The sequence below is a fragment of the Nicotiana sylvestris genome, chromosome 8 (assembly GCF_000393655.2).
Source record: "Nicotiana sylvestris chromosome 8, ASM39365v2, whole genome shotgun sequence".
Classification (NCBI taxonomy): Eukaryota; Viridiplantae; Streptophyta; class Magnoliopsida; order Solanales; family Solanaceae; genus Nicotiana; species Nicotiana sylvestris.
The window spans coordinates 131,096,756-131,115,203 of NC_091064.1; the positions used below are offsets into that span (position 1 = coordinate 131,096,756).

General features: G+C 40.5%; 2 protein-coding genes across 2 annotated transcripts; both read right to left on the bottom strand.

Annotated features, from left to right (window-relative positions):
- Positions 1–4,669: 4,669 nt before the first annotated feature.
- On the bottom strand, positions 4,670–5,618 carry LOC104249219 (uncharacterized). Its single transcript, XM_070154538.1, has 3 exons — positions 5,454–5,618; positions 4,990–5,353; positions 4,670–4,848 (listed from the first exon to the last, which is right to left on the bottom strand). The coding sequence occupies exons 1-3, from the start codon at positions 5,616–5,618 to the stop codon at positions 4,670–4,672; spliced, it is 708 nt and encodes a 235-aa protein (XP_070010639.1).
- A 7,864-nt stretch (positions 5,619–13,482) lies between these two features.
- On the bottom strand, positions 13,483–14,103 carry LOC138875681 (uncharacterized). The gene is made up of 2 exons (XM_070154539.1): positions 14,002–14,103; positions 13,483–13,842 (listed from the first exon to the last, which is right to left on the bottom strand). The coding sequence occupies exons 1-2, from the start codon at positions 14,101–14,103 to the stop codon at positions 13,483–13,485; spliced, it is 462 nt and encodes a 153-aa protein (XP_070010640.1).
- Between the last annotated feature and the right edge of the window lie 4,345 nt (positions 14,104–18,448).

Consider the following 18,448-nt stretch of genomic DNA (forward strand, 5'->3'; position numbering starts at 1 on the left):
TCCGTAGTTGCTTACTTCCATGCCTTTGTGCTTGTATAGTTGCTTCTGAACTGATATTTTAACTACCTTCCCAGTGTCACTTTCTTTTATCCCCGTAACACTCATACGGTACCTTTAACTACCGCGACACTTGTTTGAATATACTTCAAGTATTATAATGATATTCTTCAAGATTGAATTCTCCATGTTGGGTTCTACTATGTTTATCTTACACGATCTGATGACTCGTCTGTAACCTACTGTTTAGCCATAACTGGGATCTTCCTGACCAATCACTAACTACTTGTTGGCCCATTCTCATATCAATGTTCCTTGTAATCTTTCTTGGGTAATTTCCTTTGTCTTAACTTGTCTCGCACTGGCTCTTTATTTATTAATAACAGCTCGGGCAGGAACCTTTACTTCCTTTACCATTCCATAGTCACTAGAACCACTTAATTCTAATTTAATGTCACATCACTCCAAATTCCCCCCTTTAGGGGTGTACTAAAAGCTGAAGCCATGAGGATCTGCCTATAGATGTTTTCCCTCTTCATCCTTGGCGTCGTTTCTCAACATCAATGATCCTTACTCGCCTTGCGGCAATTCTCCTATAAAAAGGATGACAAATTCCTTTACTCGCGAGGTTGACACATAGCATAACTGGAACATACTGTCTCTTAAACTTAATTTTTCTCACATTGCTTGCTCTAGGGAAACTTCTCCCTGAATGATTTTTCTCTGAATTCATCGTGAATCTCCTTCTGTGGTCCGTCCTATTATTGTCGGAACATGATCGGAAATTCTCAAGATGCTGACTATTATCAAATCGCTCAGTTCCTAATTCATATTTAGTTTATCTTGTTCACCAGTCCATATTAATTTCTATTACTCTGGGGTCTAACTTTTCCTCTTGGTAGTCTTGTTAGAGTTGCGAACTTATTTCTCGAAATGGGGATATGACCTTATGGCCTATATTCTTTTATTGTCTTAAGGCCCATCTCCTTTCGTCTCTTCTTTCATTTGACAATAGGTTCTGTAACACTCTACCATTTTCATCAATGTATCACACCTTATTCATAATGCTTCCTTATCTCTCTTCTCATTATTCTACTAATATTTCTTCATATCCTTTTTCTTGTGAAAACTTCAATACGACATTCTTTTGCTTTTAGATTTCCTTTGCTCCATCCAGTGGCCCTTCAAGTTGCTTAACGTTTTCGATTTACTAGGGACGTGAGCCACACTAAGGTAAAATTTATCCCTTCAAGGCTTATAGTGCATGTCTTTGTAGTACTCATATCTGGCTGCATTAGATCTATTAGCACATTTTCAATATCCTACGAAAATGTCAACTGACGCAATCAATTCATCCATCATATCTTCTTATACTACTTTTATTAACCCCTACAGGACATATCTGGAAAGGGTGTGACCAATTGTATATATCTCTATTACTATTAAATATAACTCAAGAAGCTTATGTTCTTCTGCCTCAATTATAAACGTTGTTAACCTTTATTAACTAGGTACCTCGTACCCTTTTTCACCTTGCTCCTTTTACTTACCGAAATTTGTACTTATCTTCTTAATCTCTAATTGTCCTTCACCATAAAGATGGATAGGCATTCTTGCCTTAAGGCTTCTTATCAGGAAGCTTACCCATTTTAGTATACCCATGAACTGCTAAAGACCTCATATTTACTTATTGTTGGCATCATACAAAATTTAATTCCTCTAACTCAGTTCTTCCACAACTATCTCTCTTTCCAACCTTCTTTTGGGAAGTAGGCATCGTCTTATTACGAATAAAATAGAATTTCAGAACTTGGATTCTTATAAGTAAGCTCTACCACACGATCTAGAGTAAGAAGAAAGAGTGACAATCCTAAATGCCCTGTAGCCTCTTGCTTATAAGTGTGGTGCACGACACACTCATAAACAAGACTCTACTAGACACGGCTTGTAGACTCCCTAGGACAGAACTGCTCTGATACCACTTTTGTCACGCCCCGAACTTGGGGGAGCGAGACTGGCACCCAGTGTCTTACCTATCCTTGCGTACCAACTTGCAACTAAGGGATTCTGAACATATGATGTCATACTTTTGGCCATGGGCCACATTACAAGATGACAACGAATGCTGACTAAATATGAATATAAAGCTTGGCCAACAAGGCCATCATATTTATTACAACTGACAAACCAACCAAATATACATACAAGGCATGAAAGCCCAACATACTACACTAACTGACAAGATATGTCTACAAGCCTCTACTAATGGATATACTGTGATCGGAACGGCTATCCGACCTACTCATGACATATATACGTATATATATAAGATATACATAAGTCTCTAGACACGGAAACTCCGAAAGACATGGAGCTTACCGATCAAGCTGAGCTTGGGCATCACTTATTGAAGAGGACTACTTGTCTATCTATCTGACCAGCACGCATGAAATGCAGCACCCCCAGAAAAAGGACGTCAGTACGAAATAATGTACTGAGTATGTAAGGCAATATACTGAAAACTAAAACTGAACTGATAATATAATAAATGCAAGTAGCTGGAAGTCAAAGATAATTTGAAGATATGCTTACCTGCTGATACTGACTCAATTCTCTCAATATAGTAAGTAAAATAGTTGTCCGGCCTTATAAGGCTCGGTATACATATATATATATCTGCTTTGTCGTAGTAGGCTCGCTCATAAGCGCTAGGCCATACTAGGATCTATATCTCAACCAACTGGGCTCGCTCATAAGTGCTCGGCCATAGTAGGCTTGATATATATATAACTGCTCTGCCGTAGTAGGATCGCTCATAAGCGCTCGGCCATACTAGGCTCTATATCTTGACCAACTGTGCTCTCTCATATGTGCTTGTCCACAGTAGGCTTGGTATATAACTTACCATCTGATAAGAGGTTGCCCAATAGGGGCCTGCCCATCGATTATAGCTCGATGGTAATGAAAATACTTTTAATACTGTATATATGTAACTTCTTTGCTCTCTTGACTGGAAGAAGAAACTACTCAACTGAATATGAAATCCCGATAAGGAGAATATTATAAATTACAACACTAGAAAAATATATGCAATTTGCGAGACTAGCAAAATATATGTAAATTTTGGGATATGAATGTAATGACGAGATCATGCCAAATGAAAGAAGAGCTTAGCCTTAACATACCTGTTTCTTGATTTATTTGAACAAATCTGCTTCTACGAAATATGGATGAAATTTATACTTGGATTTCCTTAAAATTGGAATGAAATTGTTTCGCATTTGAAATTTTGGAAGAGTTTTAATTCTGTTCTTTCACGTTTTTCCTTAAGGACAACAAGATGTCTTTGAAACTTAATCCAAGAATCAGCTTTTACATTCTTTCACGTTTTGTTCTCAAAGACAACAAGATGTCATTGAAACTGAATTAGACTTTTACCAAGAATCAGAATGGAGCATTATTCTTTTAGTCCAAAGAAAAGAATCCAATCCAAGTTAATCAAGTCTTTAAATGACTCATTGTTATGAGTCATAAAATGAATTTACACGTTACAAGGATATATGACTATGAGTCATATGTTTGGGTAGTGGCATACTGCCACGTGGGGAGTAGGTTATTTAATTAATTTTTTTATCGACTTATTAGTTAACCGGGTAATGTTCCGTTACCCGGTAATTAACCAATTACCCGCATAATTTAGAAATTATCAAAAATTTCTTAAAATTCTATTTATTTTTAAAATGCTTCATATATACTTTATATATTATACTATCGTGTTCATATGGTTCCTTGCATGGTACTAGTTCATTATTTATGGATATTATCTCTCGACCCGTATTTTATTCCAAATTGTCCACTTTCAACGAAACTCGTTTTCGTTAATCTGTGTACCCTTTATCACTCATAACACTTATTTATTGCTTGTTAATAAATAGCATAATCCTTATAATCTCCAAGTATTATTTTACTTGGACTGATGTCAATTACCTTACGACAAATCCAACGTACAACACTACTGGGTGAAACATCGTCGTAACTTAATACTCCAAAGCATAAATCCAAATATTGTTGGGTGCAACACCGTTGTAACTTAATACTGCAAAGTGTAATATCGACGTAATATTGCGGGGCGTAACATGACATACCTTGATAAAGAAAGAGTGAGATGAATAGATACGGGGGAGGTGAGAGAAGTGAAGAAGAAGAAGAAGAAGAAGAAGAAGAGAGGAGGGAGATGAGATATTAGGGTTAGAGAGAGATAGAGAGAGAAATTGGGAAAGTGAGGGGTTTGGGCGGGTGAGTTAGATATTATTAGGGGGGGGGGTTAAATAATTATAAAATAAAAGAAGAAGAAAAGGAAAGAAAAAATAAAAAATACTTACCTAGGTGCGAACTGCGACGGTCGACCGCGGTCCCACCATGGTCGCGGTGGGTTAAGTAACGTGAGGCAGTACATATTCTTTTCACCGCGGTCCCACTGTGGTTGTAGTGGATCAAGCGACTGTGAGGCAGAAGACTCTTCATTGACCGCGGTCTTGCCACGGTCGTGATGCGATGATTTATTTTTATTTTTTATAGAAAGTTACAGAAGAAAAAGAAAACAACAACATTCATGGGTTGCCTCCCTTGCAGCGCCTGATTTAACGTCGCGGCACGATGCAGGCTAGGATCATCACTCCTCATTCGCGTACTGGGGCTGTTCCAATGTTATTATCTCTCTATCCCCTTTATCTTCTTCCATTCCAAGATAATGTTTCAACCTTTGCCCATTCACTGTGAACTTTTTCGTCCCATCTTCTGATTCAATCTCAACACCTCCACTTGAGAACATTTGCACCACTCTGAAGGGTCCTGACCATCGGGAATTTAACTTACCCGGAAACAACCTCTATCTTGAGTTGTATAACAATATTAGCTCTTCGGATTTGAAGTATCGGTCCAGGATGTGCTTATCATGCATTAGTTTTATCCTTTCTTTGTAAAATCTAGCACTCTCGAATGCCTGGAACTTGAATTCCTCTAGCTCATGTAACCCAGTGACTCTGTTGGTGCCTACTGTCTCCATGTCCAAGTTCAACTGCCGCAATGACCAAAGTGCTTTATGCTCGAGTTCTACTGGAAGGTGGCATGCCTTTCCAAACACCAACTTGTACAATGACATACCAATTGGAGTTTTGAAGGATGTGTGGTACGCCCACAATGCATTATCTAGCTTCTTCGCCCAATCGGTCCTTGTTCCATTCACTGTTTTTGTAAGGACACTTTTAATTTCCCTGTTGGACACTTCAACTTTCCTGCTTGACTGTGGGTGGTACGGGGTGGTCACTTTATGACAAACTCCATACTTTTCCAACAGCTGTGTGAACACTCTATTGCAGAAATGAGTACTGCCATCACTGAGTATAGCTTTCGGGTGCCAAAACGTGTGAAGATGTTCTTCTTTAGAAAGCTGTTACCCCTTTAGCATCATTGGTTGGGAGAGCCACTGCTTCGACCCACTTGGAGACGTAGTCAACTGCTACTAATATGTACTTGTTACCATACGAGCTAACAAATGGCCCCATGAAGTCGATCCCCCACATGTCAAAAACCTCCACTTCTTGAATTGTGGTCATTGGCATCTCGTGTCGGCAAGATATGTTGCTTGTCCTTTGGCATTCATCCCAACTTTTGACCTAAGCATGGGCATCCTTGAATAGAGTTGGCCAATACAAACCCGACTCCAACACCTTAGCTGTTGTCCGAATTCCTCCAAAGTGTCCACCATATGGTGAAGCATGGCAAGCCTGCGAAACAGAATGTTGATCTTTCTCGGGGATACAACTCCGGATCATGTTATCTACACATATTTTAAATAGTAGAGGTTCATCCCAATAATAAGACCGAAAATCACGAAAGAACTTTTTCTTTTGAATTGAGAAGAGTTCATAAGGAACAATACCACTTGCTAAATAATTAGCAATATCAGCATACCACGGTGCCTCCTCCATTGTCATTGCTATTAACTGTTCATCTGGGAATGTCTCTGTTATATCCTCAACCTCTACCTTCTTTTCAGCTCTTTCCAACCTTGAGAGGTGGTCAGCTACTTGGTTCTATGTCCCTTTTCTGTTACGGATCTCCAGATCAAATTCTTTTAACAAAAGAACCCAGCGAATCAAGCGTGGCTTTGACTCCTTCTTTTCTATCAGGTACCTAATTGCTACATGATCAATATAAACAATAACTTTTGAGCCAATCAAGTATGACCTAAATTTGTCGAATGCAAAAATGACAGCCAACATCTCCTTTTCCGTCATGGTGTAATTGAGTTGTGCACCGCTTAGCGTTCTACTTGCATAGTAAATCAGGTGCATCAGTTTATCCTTTCGCTGCCCCAAGACTGCTCCTATAGCATAGTCACTTGCTTCGCACATAAGCTCGAATGGTTGCTCCTAGTTGGGTGCAACAATGATGGGTGCAGTCACCAATCTCTTCTTCAGCTCCTCAAATGCCAGCCTGCAATCATTAGAAAACACAAAGGGCTGATCCTTTTCAAGTAGTTTGCATAAAGGGTTAGCAATCTTAGAGAAATCTTTTATGAATCGCCTGTAGAACCCGGCGTGCCCAAGGAAACTTATCACTGCCTTGACTGAAATAGGCGGTGGTAACTTCTTAATCACGTCAACCTTAGCATGGTCAACCTTGATTCCCTTACTAGACACTCGATGCCCCAAGACTATCCCTTCAAGTACCATAAAATGACACTTTTCCCAGTTCAGCACTAAATTTGTCTCCACACATTTTCTAAGCACTCTTCTTAAGTTGTGAAGACAGTCCTCGAATGAATCCCCTACCACGGATAAATCATCCATAAATACCTCGATAATGTCCTCCACCATGTCGGTAAAAATGGCTAACATGCACCGTTGTAATGTCGACGTGCATTGCAATGCCTAAACGACATTCTTCGAAAGGCAAAGATGCCATACAGACAGGTGAATTATGTTTTCTCTCTGGCTTAGGAGGCTATTGAGATCTGATTGTACCCCGAATATCCATCCAAGAAATAGAAGTGAGATCGCCCAGCCAACCCGTCCTGCATTTGGTCAATGAATAGCAAGGGAAAATGGTCCTTCCGGGTGGCTGTGTTCAATTTTCGGTAATCCATGCAAATCTACCATCCCGTGACTGCAGGATTTGAGATCAACACGTTATTCTCATTTTGTACGACCGTCATTCCTCCCTTTTTCGGCACACACTGAACAGGGCTGACCAAATTGCTGTCAGAGATGGGGAAGATCGCATCTAACCATTTGATCACTTCCTTCTTCACCACCTCTTTCATATTTGGGTTCAGCCTTCGTTGATGTTCTCTGGAAGGTTTGTGCCCTTCTTCCAAGAGAATCTTGTGCATACAAAAAGCTGGGCTGATACTCTTTATGTCCGCCATGGTCCAACCAATGGCAGTCTTACATTCCCGTAGCACTTGTAGGAGCTGCTCTGCCTACACAGCTAGCAAACCGGATGATATAATAATAGGTAAAGTAGAATCAGGCCCTAAGAAAATATACCTGAGGTGAGCTGGGAGTGGCTTCAGCTCCAGTTTGGGTGGTTCCTCTACTAATGGTTTTGTCAGTGGTGTAGCCCTCTTTTCTAACTCAAGGGACTTGAACTGAGGTTCACTCTTCCAGAATCCTTGGCCTTCGAGTGCCATGACCCACGCTACCAACCCTTCACCATCCATCTCCTCTAAATTTGTCAAACAAGCCCCCAATGGATCTTTAGTAGTCAGGGTCTCATCATCTCGTGCAGGATCTTATCCACTGCCTCTACCAGGGAGCAATTATAATATTCACCGGGTCTTTTCATGGATTGCTGAACATTGAATATGACTTCTTTATTGTTAAACCTCATTTTTAATTCCCTAGTTTCACAATCGATCAGTGCTCTCCCAGTGGCTAAGAATGGCCTCCCTAAAATGATAGGTATCTCTTCATCTACCTGGCAATCCAGAATAACAAAGTCCGCAGGGAGTACAAACCTCCCCACTTGTACCAACACATCATCAAGAATCTTTTTCGGCCTTTTAACCGTGCGGTCATCCAGTTGCAAAAGCATCAAAGTCGGTCTAGCTCTGCCAATGCCCAGTTTGGTATATATGGCCAGAGGCATCATGTTTATGTTGGCTCCTAAGTCACATAATGCCTTTGCAAAGGCATAACTCCCAATAGTGCACGAAATAGTAATGCTACCTGGATGAGACATCTTTTGAGCCATGGATCTTGTCACTACTGCACTGCAGGTCTGTGTCAGAGTTACTATGGATAGGTCCTGAAAGTCATATTTTCGTGACATTAGGTCCTTCATCATCTTTGCATAGACTGGCATCTCCCTCAAAGCATCCATCAGAGGAATATTCAATTGAATTTGATGAAGCATCTCCATGAATTTCTTGTATTGATCTTCCTTCTTTTATTTTGCTAGTATCTGAGGGAATGGTGCAGGTATCGCCCTTTGTGCACTACTTGCTGGCTTCTCTCTGTTGGAGTTCAGTGGCACAAGAGGTACCACTTGTTCTGCAGCGTTTTCACTCTTCTTAGCCTTACCCTTATCATTCTGAACCTGTTCAACCACCACATCAGTAAGTTCTACTGATTCATCTACCTCTAATGGAGCTGGAGTGGCTGGCGATGTCACTTTGCTGGATTGTGCTACTTCTTGCTCCTTGTCTAAATCTCTCCCATTCCAGAGACTTACGGCCATGAGCTGATTCGGGTTTTGCTCCTTGGGGTTAATGTTTGTGTCTGCTGGCAATGTTCCCTAGGGGCGGTTGTTTAAGGCCATGGATAGCTGCCCCAATTGAGTTTCAATGTTCTTTATTGCTGAGTTATGAACTGCCAACTTTTCCTGCATCTTACCATTCGTTCCAATGAGTTGTTGAAGCATACCCCTGATCTCTACCATGTTGTTATCTTGTTGCTGAGGAGGTGGCTGATATGCCAACTGTTGCTGGTTCTACTGTGGATAGCCTGTTGTCTCTGATATGGCACCATTTGGCCTTGGGGCTGCATACCTCCAGGTTGTGGCATGTTTGGTCTGTACTGTTGATTGGGTGCTGGTCTCCACTGCTGTCCTCCTTATCTCTGGCCCCCAAAGTTGTTGACATAATTCATATCCTCTCTTAAACCTTGGTTGTCACATTTTACACTCCATGACCACACATAAGACTGATTAATGCAGGGTGTACACAGTCCTCCATTTGTTGTGTCAACAATATGCACTTGCTTTGTACCCATCTCATCAATCTTCTTAGTCAATATACTCATCTGAGTCATGAGTGTGGCTATGTTATGTGCATGCAAATTATTTGGGTCAAGAGGAACTGAATGCACTATTGGTGCCAGTGTTGTGCCCCTCGTCATCCACCCCAAATTTTGGGACATCTTGTCAAGAAGGATTTTGCACTCGGTGAATGTCTTACTCAAAAATGCACCCCCAGCTGAAGCATCTACATTGGCCTTTAGATTGTACACTAACCCCATGTAGAATCTCTAGACAAGCATCTGGTCTGGAATACCATGGTGGGGACACTTCACTAGCATCCCTTTGAATCTTTCCCAGTTTACTGCAAGGTCTCAGTAGGCTTCTGCTTGTACTGCAATATCTCATCAATCTGTCTTGCAGTCTTGTTGGGTGGGTAAAACTTGTTCAGGAACTGCTTGACTAATTCCTCCTAGGTGATAATAGAATTTATTGGGAGCGAATTCAGCCAGGTCTGAGCTTCCCCAATCACAGAGAACGGGAATAGTAACAGCTTGATAGCTTCTGGGGTTGCATTTGGCTGTCTTTGGGTTACACATATCGACAAAAAAAATTTCAAATGTTGTTGAGGGTCTTCAATGTGTGACCCGGAGAACAATCCCTTATTTTGCAGCAGGTGCAGCATGTTGTTAGTGATCTGGAATGTCTCCGCTTGTATTGGGGGCGCAACAATGGCAGTGGCCAGGTTGTCAGCTATTGGTTGTGCCCAATCATAAAGTGCAGCTTCTGGTACAAGAGGTTCTACCACTCTTACGTTTGGGTCAGCTGGCTCATCCCTGATGTTTCCGTCGACGTTGTTTACGTCACCCATGTCAATTTCAAGTTGGTGTGCTTGTTGTGATTATTTTTTCTTCTTGTTGGCACGGTTCAATGCCCTGAATGTTTTCTCAGGGTCTGAGAGTCCTTCAAGCAGTTCTCCAGTCCTCGAAGAATTCCTAGGGATACACCTGAATCCCACAAGAGTTCAAACATGAGAATTTCAATGAAACAAAAATTGTTTAATACGTTAGAAATTTTATCTAAACTAATAATTCCAGCACTACTTCTAAGTTGTAATAAATAACACTATTAATTCCCCGGCAGCGGCGCCAAAATTTGATCACGCCCAACTATGCGTTATAAAAAGGACAAAGCGGTTGTTGCAAATATAATTCGGTTTTAAGTTCGGAGTCAAATATCCAGGGAACTAACCTATCTATTACAACTCTTGGCAATGTTATTATCAACTCAAATAATTTTCCGATGCAAATTTTTTATCAATAAAGGTTTTTTTTTTGTTTAACTACTTTAAATGTGATTAAGAATAACAATATGCTAAATCAAAGATAATTCAATGGTAAAAAGGTCTAGGGTATTGATTTACCCAACTGCTAGTTTAAGTTTTAACTCTTTTGCTATAATCTCGCCGTAATACTCTATGAGGATTATGAGCTATGGGTTATCGTAATTATCTCTCGATCAACTACGATAATTTACTAGAGCATTATCTCGAACTACTCTAGCTGATAATTTGTGTAGCTCTGAATTATCCCACCAAAGCTTCATTATCTTTAACCCCACTTTTAAATTCAAGTAATGAATCTCTTCACTTACCCAAAAGTGGTGTTGTTCAACAACAGTCTAACCTAGTATTCTTTCTCAAGCAACACACAACAATTAGACACGATTAATCAAGGGCCCATTCAATTAATCACCATACAAAACGTAGTTGAACAATTATATAAAAAATCAATCTCGATTATAATAAAGTTGAGACGAACATTCTGCCTCGCGTCTTTGGCCTTCCGCGGTCGATTCACGGTCCACCGTGGTCGTGGTGGATTCAAACCTAGTCCACTTTTGGCTTCTTTCCGCTCGGGTGCTTCTTGATTGGACGTTTTCTTCACATTATTGAGTCCAAAATATTCCATAGTTCTTCCTAACTTGGATTAGTCCCTGCGAAGCAAAAGAACACCATTTAGAGCATTTTGTTATCATTTAGCCTATAAAACAACAATAAAGCATGGTATAATTAGGGTGTAAATATCGTCTATGTAGCCTATTATCAGGAGGCAAGGATTAGTCTCATGCAAGAATGGAGTCAGGGCTTAGACTCATGCAGACAGAAGGCAGTGCTTAGCCTTATGCAAATATGGAGTCTGGGATTAGACTCATGCAAATATGGAGTCAGGGCTTACACTCATGCAGGTATGGAGACCGAGCTTAGTCTCATGCAAGGAGAAGGCCGCGTTTAGCCTTATGCAAATATGGAAGTAGAGCTTAACCTCATGCATGATTCAGGACAGGGCTTAGCCCCATGCAAATGGAAGGCAATGCTTAGCCATTATGTAGATATGGAGGTAGAGCTTAACCTCATGCAAGATATGGGATAGGGCTTAGTCCCATGCAAATGTGAAGTTAAGGATTAGACTCATGCAAATGTGGAGCCAAGGACTAGACTCATGCAAATGTGGAGTCAAGGATTAGACTCATGCAAAGAGAAAATAGCAGATAAAGGTAGAGTATATCTTAGCTAGGATAGGTTCAGTGTCTAACGACCGGATGGATGGTGAATTTGCTTTGTGTACGAATGCTATCATCAAATGTGCCTACATTCAAAGAAAAATCATAAGTTTCATGAGGGGAGGTTGCTTCTTGCTTCGTTTACCGACCTTGCTTTGCTCCGCTCTGGAAGCTCCTTCGAGTTCCCCTAGGTAGCACCTGACTGTTATGAAAAAATAGAATTTTCGAAAAATATGCATTCATTGATAAAATGGGATTGCTTTGGAAGCCTATTAATATATCAAGTAACTTTTGACGAACTAGCGACTATGACACATTTCAAAGGCATTGCAACTCTCTTATGTTGGAATTTTGAGGGTCTTCCTCAAAATTCTGCCCCAATTTGGTAGATTATTTCCAACAATTTGCGGATGGCGGACCTTGCTAAATCTTCTTCGGAATTTTGACAATCCTTCTCAAAATTCTGCCATAATTCTTGACTAATGACTGACTTCCTGGCCTGTGATGGCATTGGCTGGACTTGCTCCAGAATTTTGAGGGCCCTCCTCAAAATTCTGCCCCAGATTCTAATTCCGGGGGAAAATAAAAATTTTATTATGATATGACCGAATCCATAAGCCTGCCTATGTATCCCCTCTTAAACGGGAATCATGTCAAGCATAGTTCAATTACATCTGAAAAGAAATGTGAAATAATCTAAGCATAGTATCTCTTAATTGTGTCTGAATTGATTGGTTTTGGCCATATTTCTCCATCCATTTCTGCAAGTATGAGTGCTACTCCTGTCAGCACCCTGTGAACCATGTGTGGACCTTGCCAGTTGGGAGAGAATTTCCCTTTGGCTTCATCTTGGTGTGGGAAGATCTTCTTCAATACCAGCTGCCCTGGTGCGAACTGTCTTGGTTTGACTCTTTTGTTGAATGTTTTAGACATTCTGATCTGATAGAGTTGGCCATGTCATACTACGTTCATCCTCTTTCCATCGATAAGGGCCAATTGTTCATAGCGACTCCTTACCCATTCTGCATCACTGAGTTCATCTTCCTGTATGATTCTTAAAGAAGGAATCTCTACCTCGGCTGGGATGACAACCTCGATACCGTAAACCAGCATGTAGGGGGTTGCCCTGGTTGACGTGTGAACTGTAGTGCAGTACCCTAACAGAGCAAAGGTTAACTTCTCATTCCATTGCTTGTGATTCTCTACCATTTTCCTTAGTATATTTTTAATGTTCTTGTTAGCGGCTTCTACGGCTCCATTCATCTGAGGTATGTAGGTGGTGGAATTCTTGTTCATGATTTTGAAAGTTTCACATATAGCTTTCATCAGATCACTGTTGAGGTTAGCGGCATTGTTAGTGATAATGGACTCAGGAACTCCGAATCGGCACATAATACGATCCTTGACAAAATCTGCGACGACTTTCTTCATTACAGCTTTGTAATATGTAGCTTCTAACCATTTTGTGAAATAATCAATGGCTACTAGAATAAACCGGTGTCCGTTTGAAGCCTTGGGCTCAATCGGACCAATAACATCCATTCCCCAGGCGCCGAATGGCCAAGGTGAGCTTGTTGCATTGAGCTCATATGGTGGAACTTTTATCATGTCGGCATGCACTTGGCATTGAAAGCATTTGCGAACATACTGAATACAATCCTTCTCTATGGTCATCCAAAATTAACCTGCCCTGAGTATCTTCTTGGCCAGAAGGAAACCATTCATGTGCATGCCATATGTCCCAGCATGCACATACTCAAGTAGCTTAGAAGCTTCCTTTGCATCGACACATCTTAGCAAACCCAAATCCGAAGTTGTTCTGCATAAATTCCCTCCACTGTGGAAGAAGTGATTTGACAATTTCCGGAGCTTGTGTTTCTGAATGTGATTTGCGTTCTCCGGATATTCTCCTTTTGCTAAGTACTCCTTGATGTCATGGAACCAAGGCTTTCTATCGGCTTCTTCCTCGACATGGGCACAATATGCCTGCTGATTCTGGATCCTCACCAGAATAGGATCAATATAGTTCTTATCTTGATACTGTATCATTGATGACAAAGTGGCTAATGCATTGGCGAACTCATTCTAAATTTTGGGTACATGTCGGAATTCTATCTTCGTGAACCTCCTTTTCAATTCTTGCACATGGTGCAGATATGGCAATATCTTGGAATTCTTGGTAGCCCATTCTTCTTGCACCTGGTGCACAAGAAAATCTGAATCGCCGATCACTAACAACTCTTGAATGTTCATGTCGACTGCCATGTTAAGCCCTAGTATGCAGGCCTCATATTCTGCCATGTTGTTGGTGCAGGGAAATCTGAGTTTAGCAGATACCGGATAATGCTGACCCATTTCTGATACCTAGACTACTCCAATGCCTACTCCTTTGAAATTTGCGGCTCCGTCAAAGAACATCCTCCAACCGTCATGTGTTTCCGTAATGTCTTCTCCCACGAATGATACTTCTTCATCAGGAAAATACGTTTTCATGGGTTCGTATCCTCCTCCCACTGGATTTTCAGTGAGGTTAATGCTTGTCCCTTGACTTCTTTTTGAGTTATATAGACGATGTTGAACTCAGTTAGTAGTATCTGCCATTTAGCCAACTTCCTAGTAGGCATGAGCTTCTGAAATATGTACTTCAGAGGATCCATCCTGGATATGAGGTATGTAATGTAGGCACAGAAATAATGCCTCGACTTCGGGGTTGTCAAGGTCAAAGCCCAACAAGTGCGTTCGAACAGAGAATACCGTGCTTCATAAGGTGTGAATTTCTTACTCAGGTAGTATATGGCTTGCTCCTTTCTTCCTGTATCATCATGTTTTCCTTAAATCAATATGAAGGCTCCATCTAATACGGATAGATAAAGTAGCAAAGGTCATCCTGGTTCTAGCGGGACCAGAACTAGCGGTGTGGACAGATATTCCTTGATCTTGTAAAAAGCTTTCTGACAATCCTCGGTCCAACTTGTCTCTGCATCTTTCCTCAACATCTTGAAGATGGGTTCACATATTACTCTGGACTGTGCTATGAATCGGCTGATGTAGTTGAGCCGTCCCAGGAAGCTCATCATGTCCTTCTTGCTTTTGGGTAGTGGTAACTTCTGAATAGCTTTGACTTTAGTCTGATCCAGTTCAATCCCTTGACAACTGACAATGAATCCCAACAACTTTCCTGCAAGAACCCTGAATGCACACTTTGCGGGATTCAACTTCAAATTGTACCTCCTGAGCCTGTCGAAGAATTTCCTCAAGTGTGCTATGTGATCTGCGACCCTCTTGGATTTGATGATGACATCGTCCACATATACCTCTATTTTTTTTTGTGTATCATTTCATGGAAGATGGTTGTAATGGCCCTCATGTAAGTGGACCATGTGTTCTTTAGACCGAATGGCATCATCTTGTAACAGTATACACCCCAAGGCATAATAAAATCTGTCTTCTCGGCATCTTCTTCATCCATCCAGATCCGGTGATAACCTGCGAAGAAATCTACAAAGGATTGGAGTTCATGCTTGGCGCAATTATCGATCAAGATATGTATATTTGGCAGTGGGAAGTCGTCCTTGGGACTTGCTTTGTTTAAATCCCAATAATCAACACATACCATGACTTTCCCGTCCTTCTTCGGAACTGGCACGATGTTAGCTAAGCAGGTTGGGTATTCAACCACCCTGAGAACTTTGGCTTTAATTTGCTTGGTGACTTCCTCCTTGATCTTCAAACTCATGTTTGGTTTGAATTTTTTGAGTTTCTACTTGACTGGCGGACACATGGGATTGGTAGGCAACTTGCGAGCCACTATATATGTGCTCAAACCGGTCATATCGTCATATGATTGTCACGCCCCAACCTCGGGAGGCGCGACTGGCGCTCAATTGAGTAAACCCCAACTGAGCAAGCCTCATTCATACATTTCTACCCAACTCACTACGATTAAGGGAACCATGCTTTCTTTTATTTAGATAATAGCAAAATCGAACTTTCACAATATTAGTCCATTTTCATGTCACAAATCAAGAATCAAGGTTAAGTTTCAAGTTTTTATACGGTTATAGTTTAGAAGAACTAGAGTACAATGTTACAACATAGTTCATCGACTCATACAAGACCCTTACCTTACCCACACAAACGTCTACGGAGCCTCTAAGGATACAAAAGACAATAATGACAATGCCGGCAATAAGGCCCCGGCTATACCTCAAAAGTGGATATCTATAACAAAAGATGTACAACATAACCCCTTGAAGGAGAAAGGGGCTCAACAAGACTTTGAGAGGAGGAAGCTTCACTACACGCGATCGGCACTATCCTCTATGGAGCCACCTACATTCATTTAAAAATGTAGCGCCCCCGGGAAAAGGGACGTTAGTACTATGGAATAGTACTAGTATGTATAACTAAACGTCATCCAGTTAGAAAGAACAACCATACAAGAGTACAAAGAAATCATAAGAAACACAAAGCTTCAAATAAGCACCACGTCAACAATATAAGAGGTTCACATAGTTTTAACATGATTTTTGAAATTTGTGGTTGGGGCATTCCTTATCGTTGCATCATCATCCATATTACCACTGCTTCCTTGAGCGGAGTCCGATCACGGCCCGATTGGCTAAGCCGTCTTACCAAGACATTACTCTTATTTCATTCTCACATTTCAGTTTCAATCATCAATACATTACCTCCATGTGCGTACAACATGGCGTCAGACCACAGTCCGATCGGCTAAGTCGTCTTACCAAGACATTACCCTTTTCCGTTAATCATCTCACTTCAACCTTTGAATTCATATAAATTAGTTTTCTCGGCACGTGGGGCCACAATTACCACATTTCATAACTCACATTTCACATTATTCCCATTTTCAACATTTATCTTGCCATTTAGGAACATAGGCACATACAAAACAAATTTAAGTTATAAACATAGAGAGAAATTCATCTATTTCGGCATATTAATCACAATGTAACCTTGACTTGACATTTAGGCATTTAGCACATAGCTCATGTTTTTCCATACATCCTCAATTTACAAATAATAACACACTAAACACATGAAGAAGCATCTTCCACATACATTTTCACAACATCAATTTATTTGACATAACAAGTACCTCATCAATCAAATTCCGGGCTTACAACATTTGCACGGTCACCATGGAGGCTTAATTTCTAAAAGGAGGGGGCTTTAGCCATACATACCTTGTTTAAGCTTTCCTTAAGTTACTACAACATTCCGGAAATTCTAGCAATCCCAATCTACTTAAGACATAACAAAAATGAACACAAATTAGGAAGGTATTCATGGTTTCAGCTCATTCGAGCATTTTATCAAATACTAGTTGAGCATCTTGATTTCAAATCTCTTTTACAAGATTTCCTTCATTCCCCAACCCAATCTTTACTTATTTATGTTCAACAATCTTCCCACAAACCTAATTTGTACATGCATGTATAAATAATACTATTACACCCAAGAATCATACCTCAATAACCCATCTCACAATCTCTACAATACCAACACAACCTAGGTTAGGCACCTATGGCTTCCAATCACCATCCCATGAGTTCTAATGTATATGTCATACATAAATAATCACCATAGAGTAGTTATAGATGATAGAAATACCTCTTGTAGTAAGAATCTTGAGAATCCCCACTTGTAGTGTTCTTGATTAATTTACGGATTTGAATGGGAATCTATGGATTTTCAAGATCAATCCTTGTTAATATAAGTGTTTAGGAGTAGTAATCAACTCAAAATACTCCAAAAACATTACCTTGAATCATACGAGGGAAGTATAGGACGGATTCCCCTTGATAGAGCAAGACCTAGCCCAAAATAATGACGTAGAGACTCTCCATACCCGGTCTTGGGGTATTTATAGGGCTGCTAGGCACGAGACAGCGGTCAAACAACACCCGGGACGCGGTGGCCGCGCTCGGAGGCAGAAACTCTTAGTTTTTTCACAGGTCCGATAAAATGGTCATACCTTTCTGTATACACCTCCAAATGACAAACAGTTTAATGCGTTGGAAACTAGACTCAACGATATTTAATTTGATAGGCTGTGTATCACCCAAAACCTTATATAAATGGAGATATGCTTGTCCAAAGTAAGGTCTTGTGCGTACTCATTTACAACTTTAGTTTATTATGAAATTTTCCAACATGGCTTAGACTTAGGCCTCTCCTTAGACCCCAAATCACTTATAACATGACTTATACGCTTATTAACATATCCAATTGATATCTGTTATATCATGACTCCTCATTTGCATGCAAAAGAAATAATTAATCTACCTTGGCACTACGAAATCTTTAAGTACTTAGCAAAATTTCCTGGGGCTTTATATTCTCCCCCGCTTAGGATCATTCATCCTCGAATGAGGATCAAGGTTCATTCATTAGCCATCCTTATGTAACTTCAGATTTTTCACATCATGAAGTATATCAACAACTCCGAATTTGGCTAACTCCTTAAATTTCCGAAAATTTTGCCAGAGTTTCCTTTGTAACTAGGCTTATCTACCTGTCAGAGGGCCCCAGATACATATCCTAACAGCATATATATGTTCCATGGACATAACATAACTTGTACAACACCAACCATGGCCGCATAGGCAACATATATAAC

What these genes read in the sequence shown, in the direction of transcription:
- LOC104249219 (XM_070154538.1), bottom strand. Translation starts at nt 5,618, where the DNA reads ATGCCAATGACCACAATTCAAGAAGTGGAGGTTTTTGACATGTGGGGG. An exon ending in CAACCAATGATGCTAAAGGG is followed by an intron (nt 5,354 to 5,453) that starts GTAACAGCTTTC and finishes GTGTTCACACAG; the next exon opens with CTGTTGGAAAAGTATGGAGT. An exon ending in CAAGTTCCAGGCATTCGAGA is followed by an intron (nt 4,849 to 4,989) that starts GTGCTAGATTTT and finishes CCCGATGGTCAG; the next exon opens with GACCCTTCAGAGTGGTGCAA.
- LOC138875681 (XM_070154539.1), bottom strand. Translation starts at nt 14,103, where the DNA reads ATGGCAGAATATGAGGCCTGCATACTAGGGCTTAACATGGCAGTCGAC. An exon ending in CAGATTTTCTTGTGCACCAG is followed by an intron (nt 13,843 to 14,001) that starts GTGCAAGAAGAA and finishes TCAATGATACAG; the next exon opens with TATCAAGATAAGAACTATAT.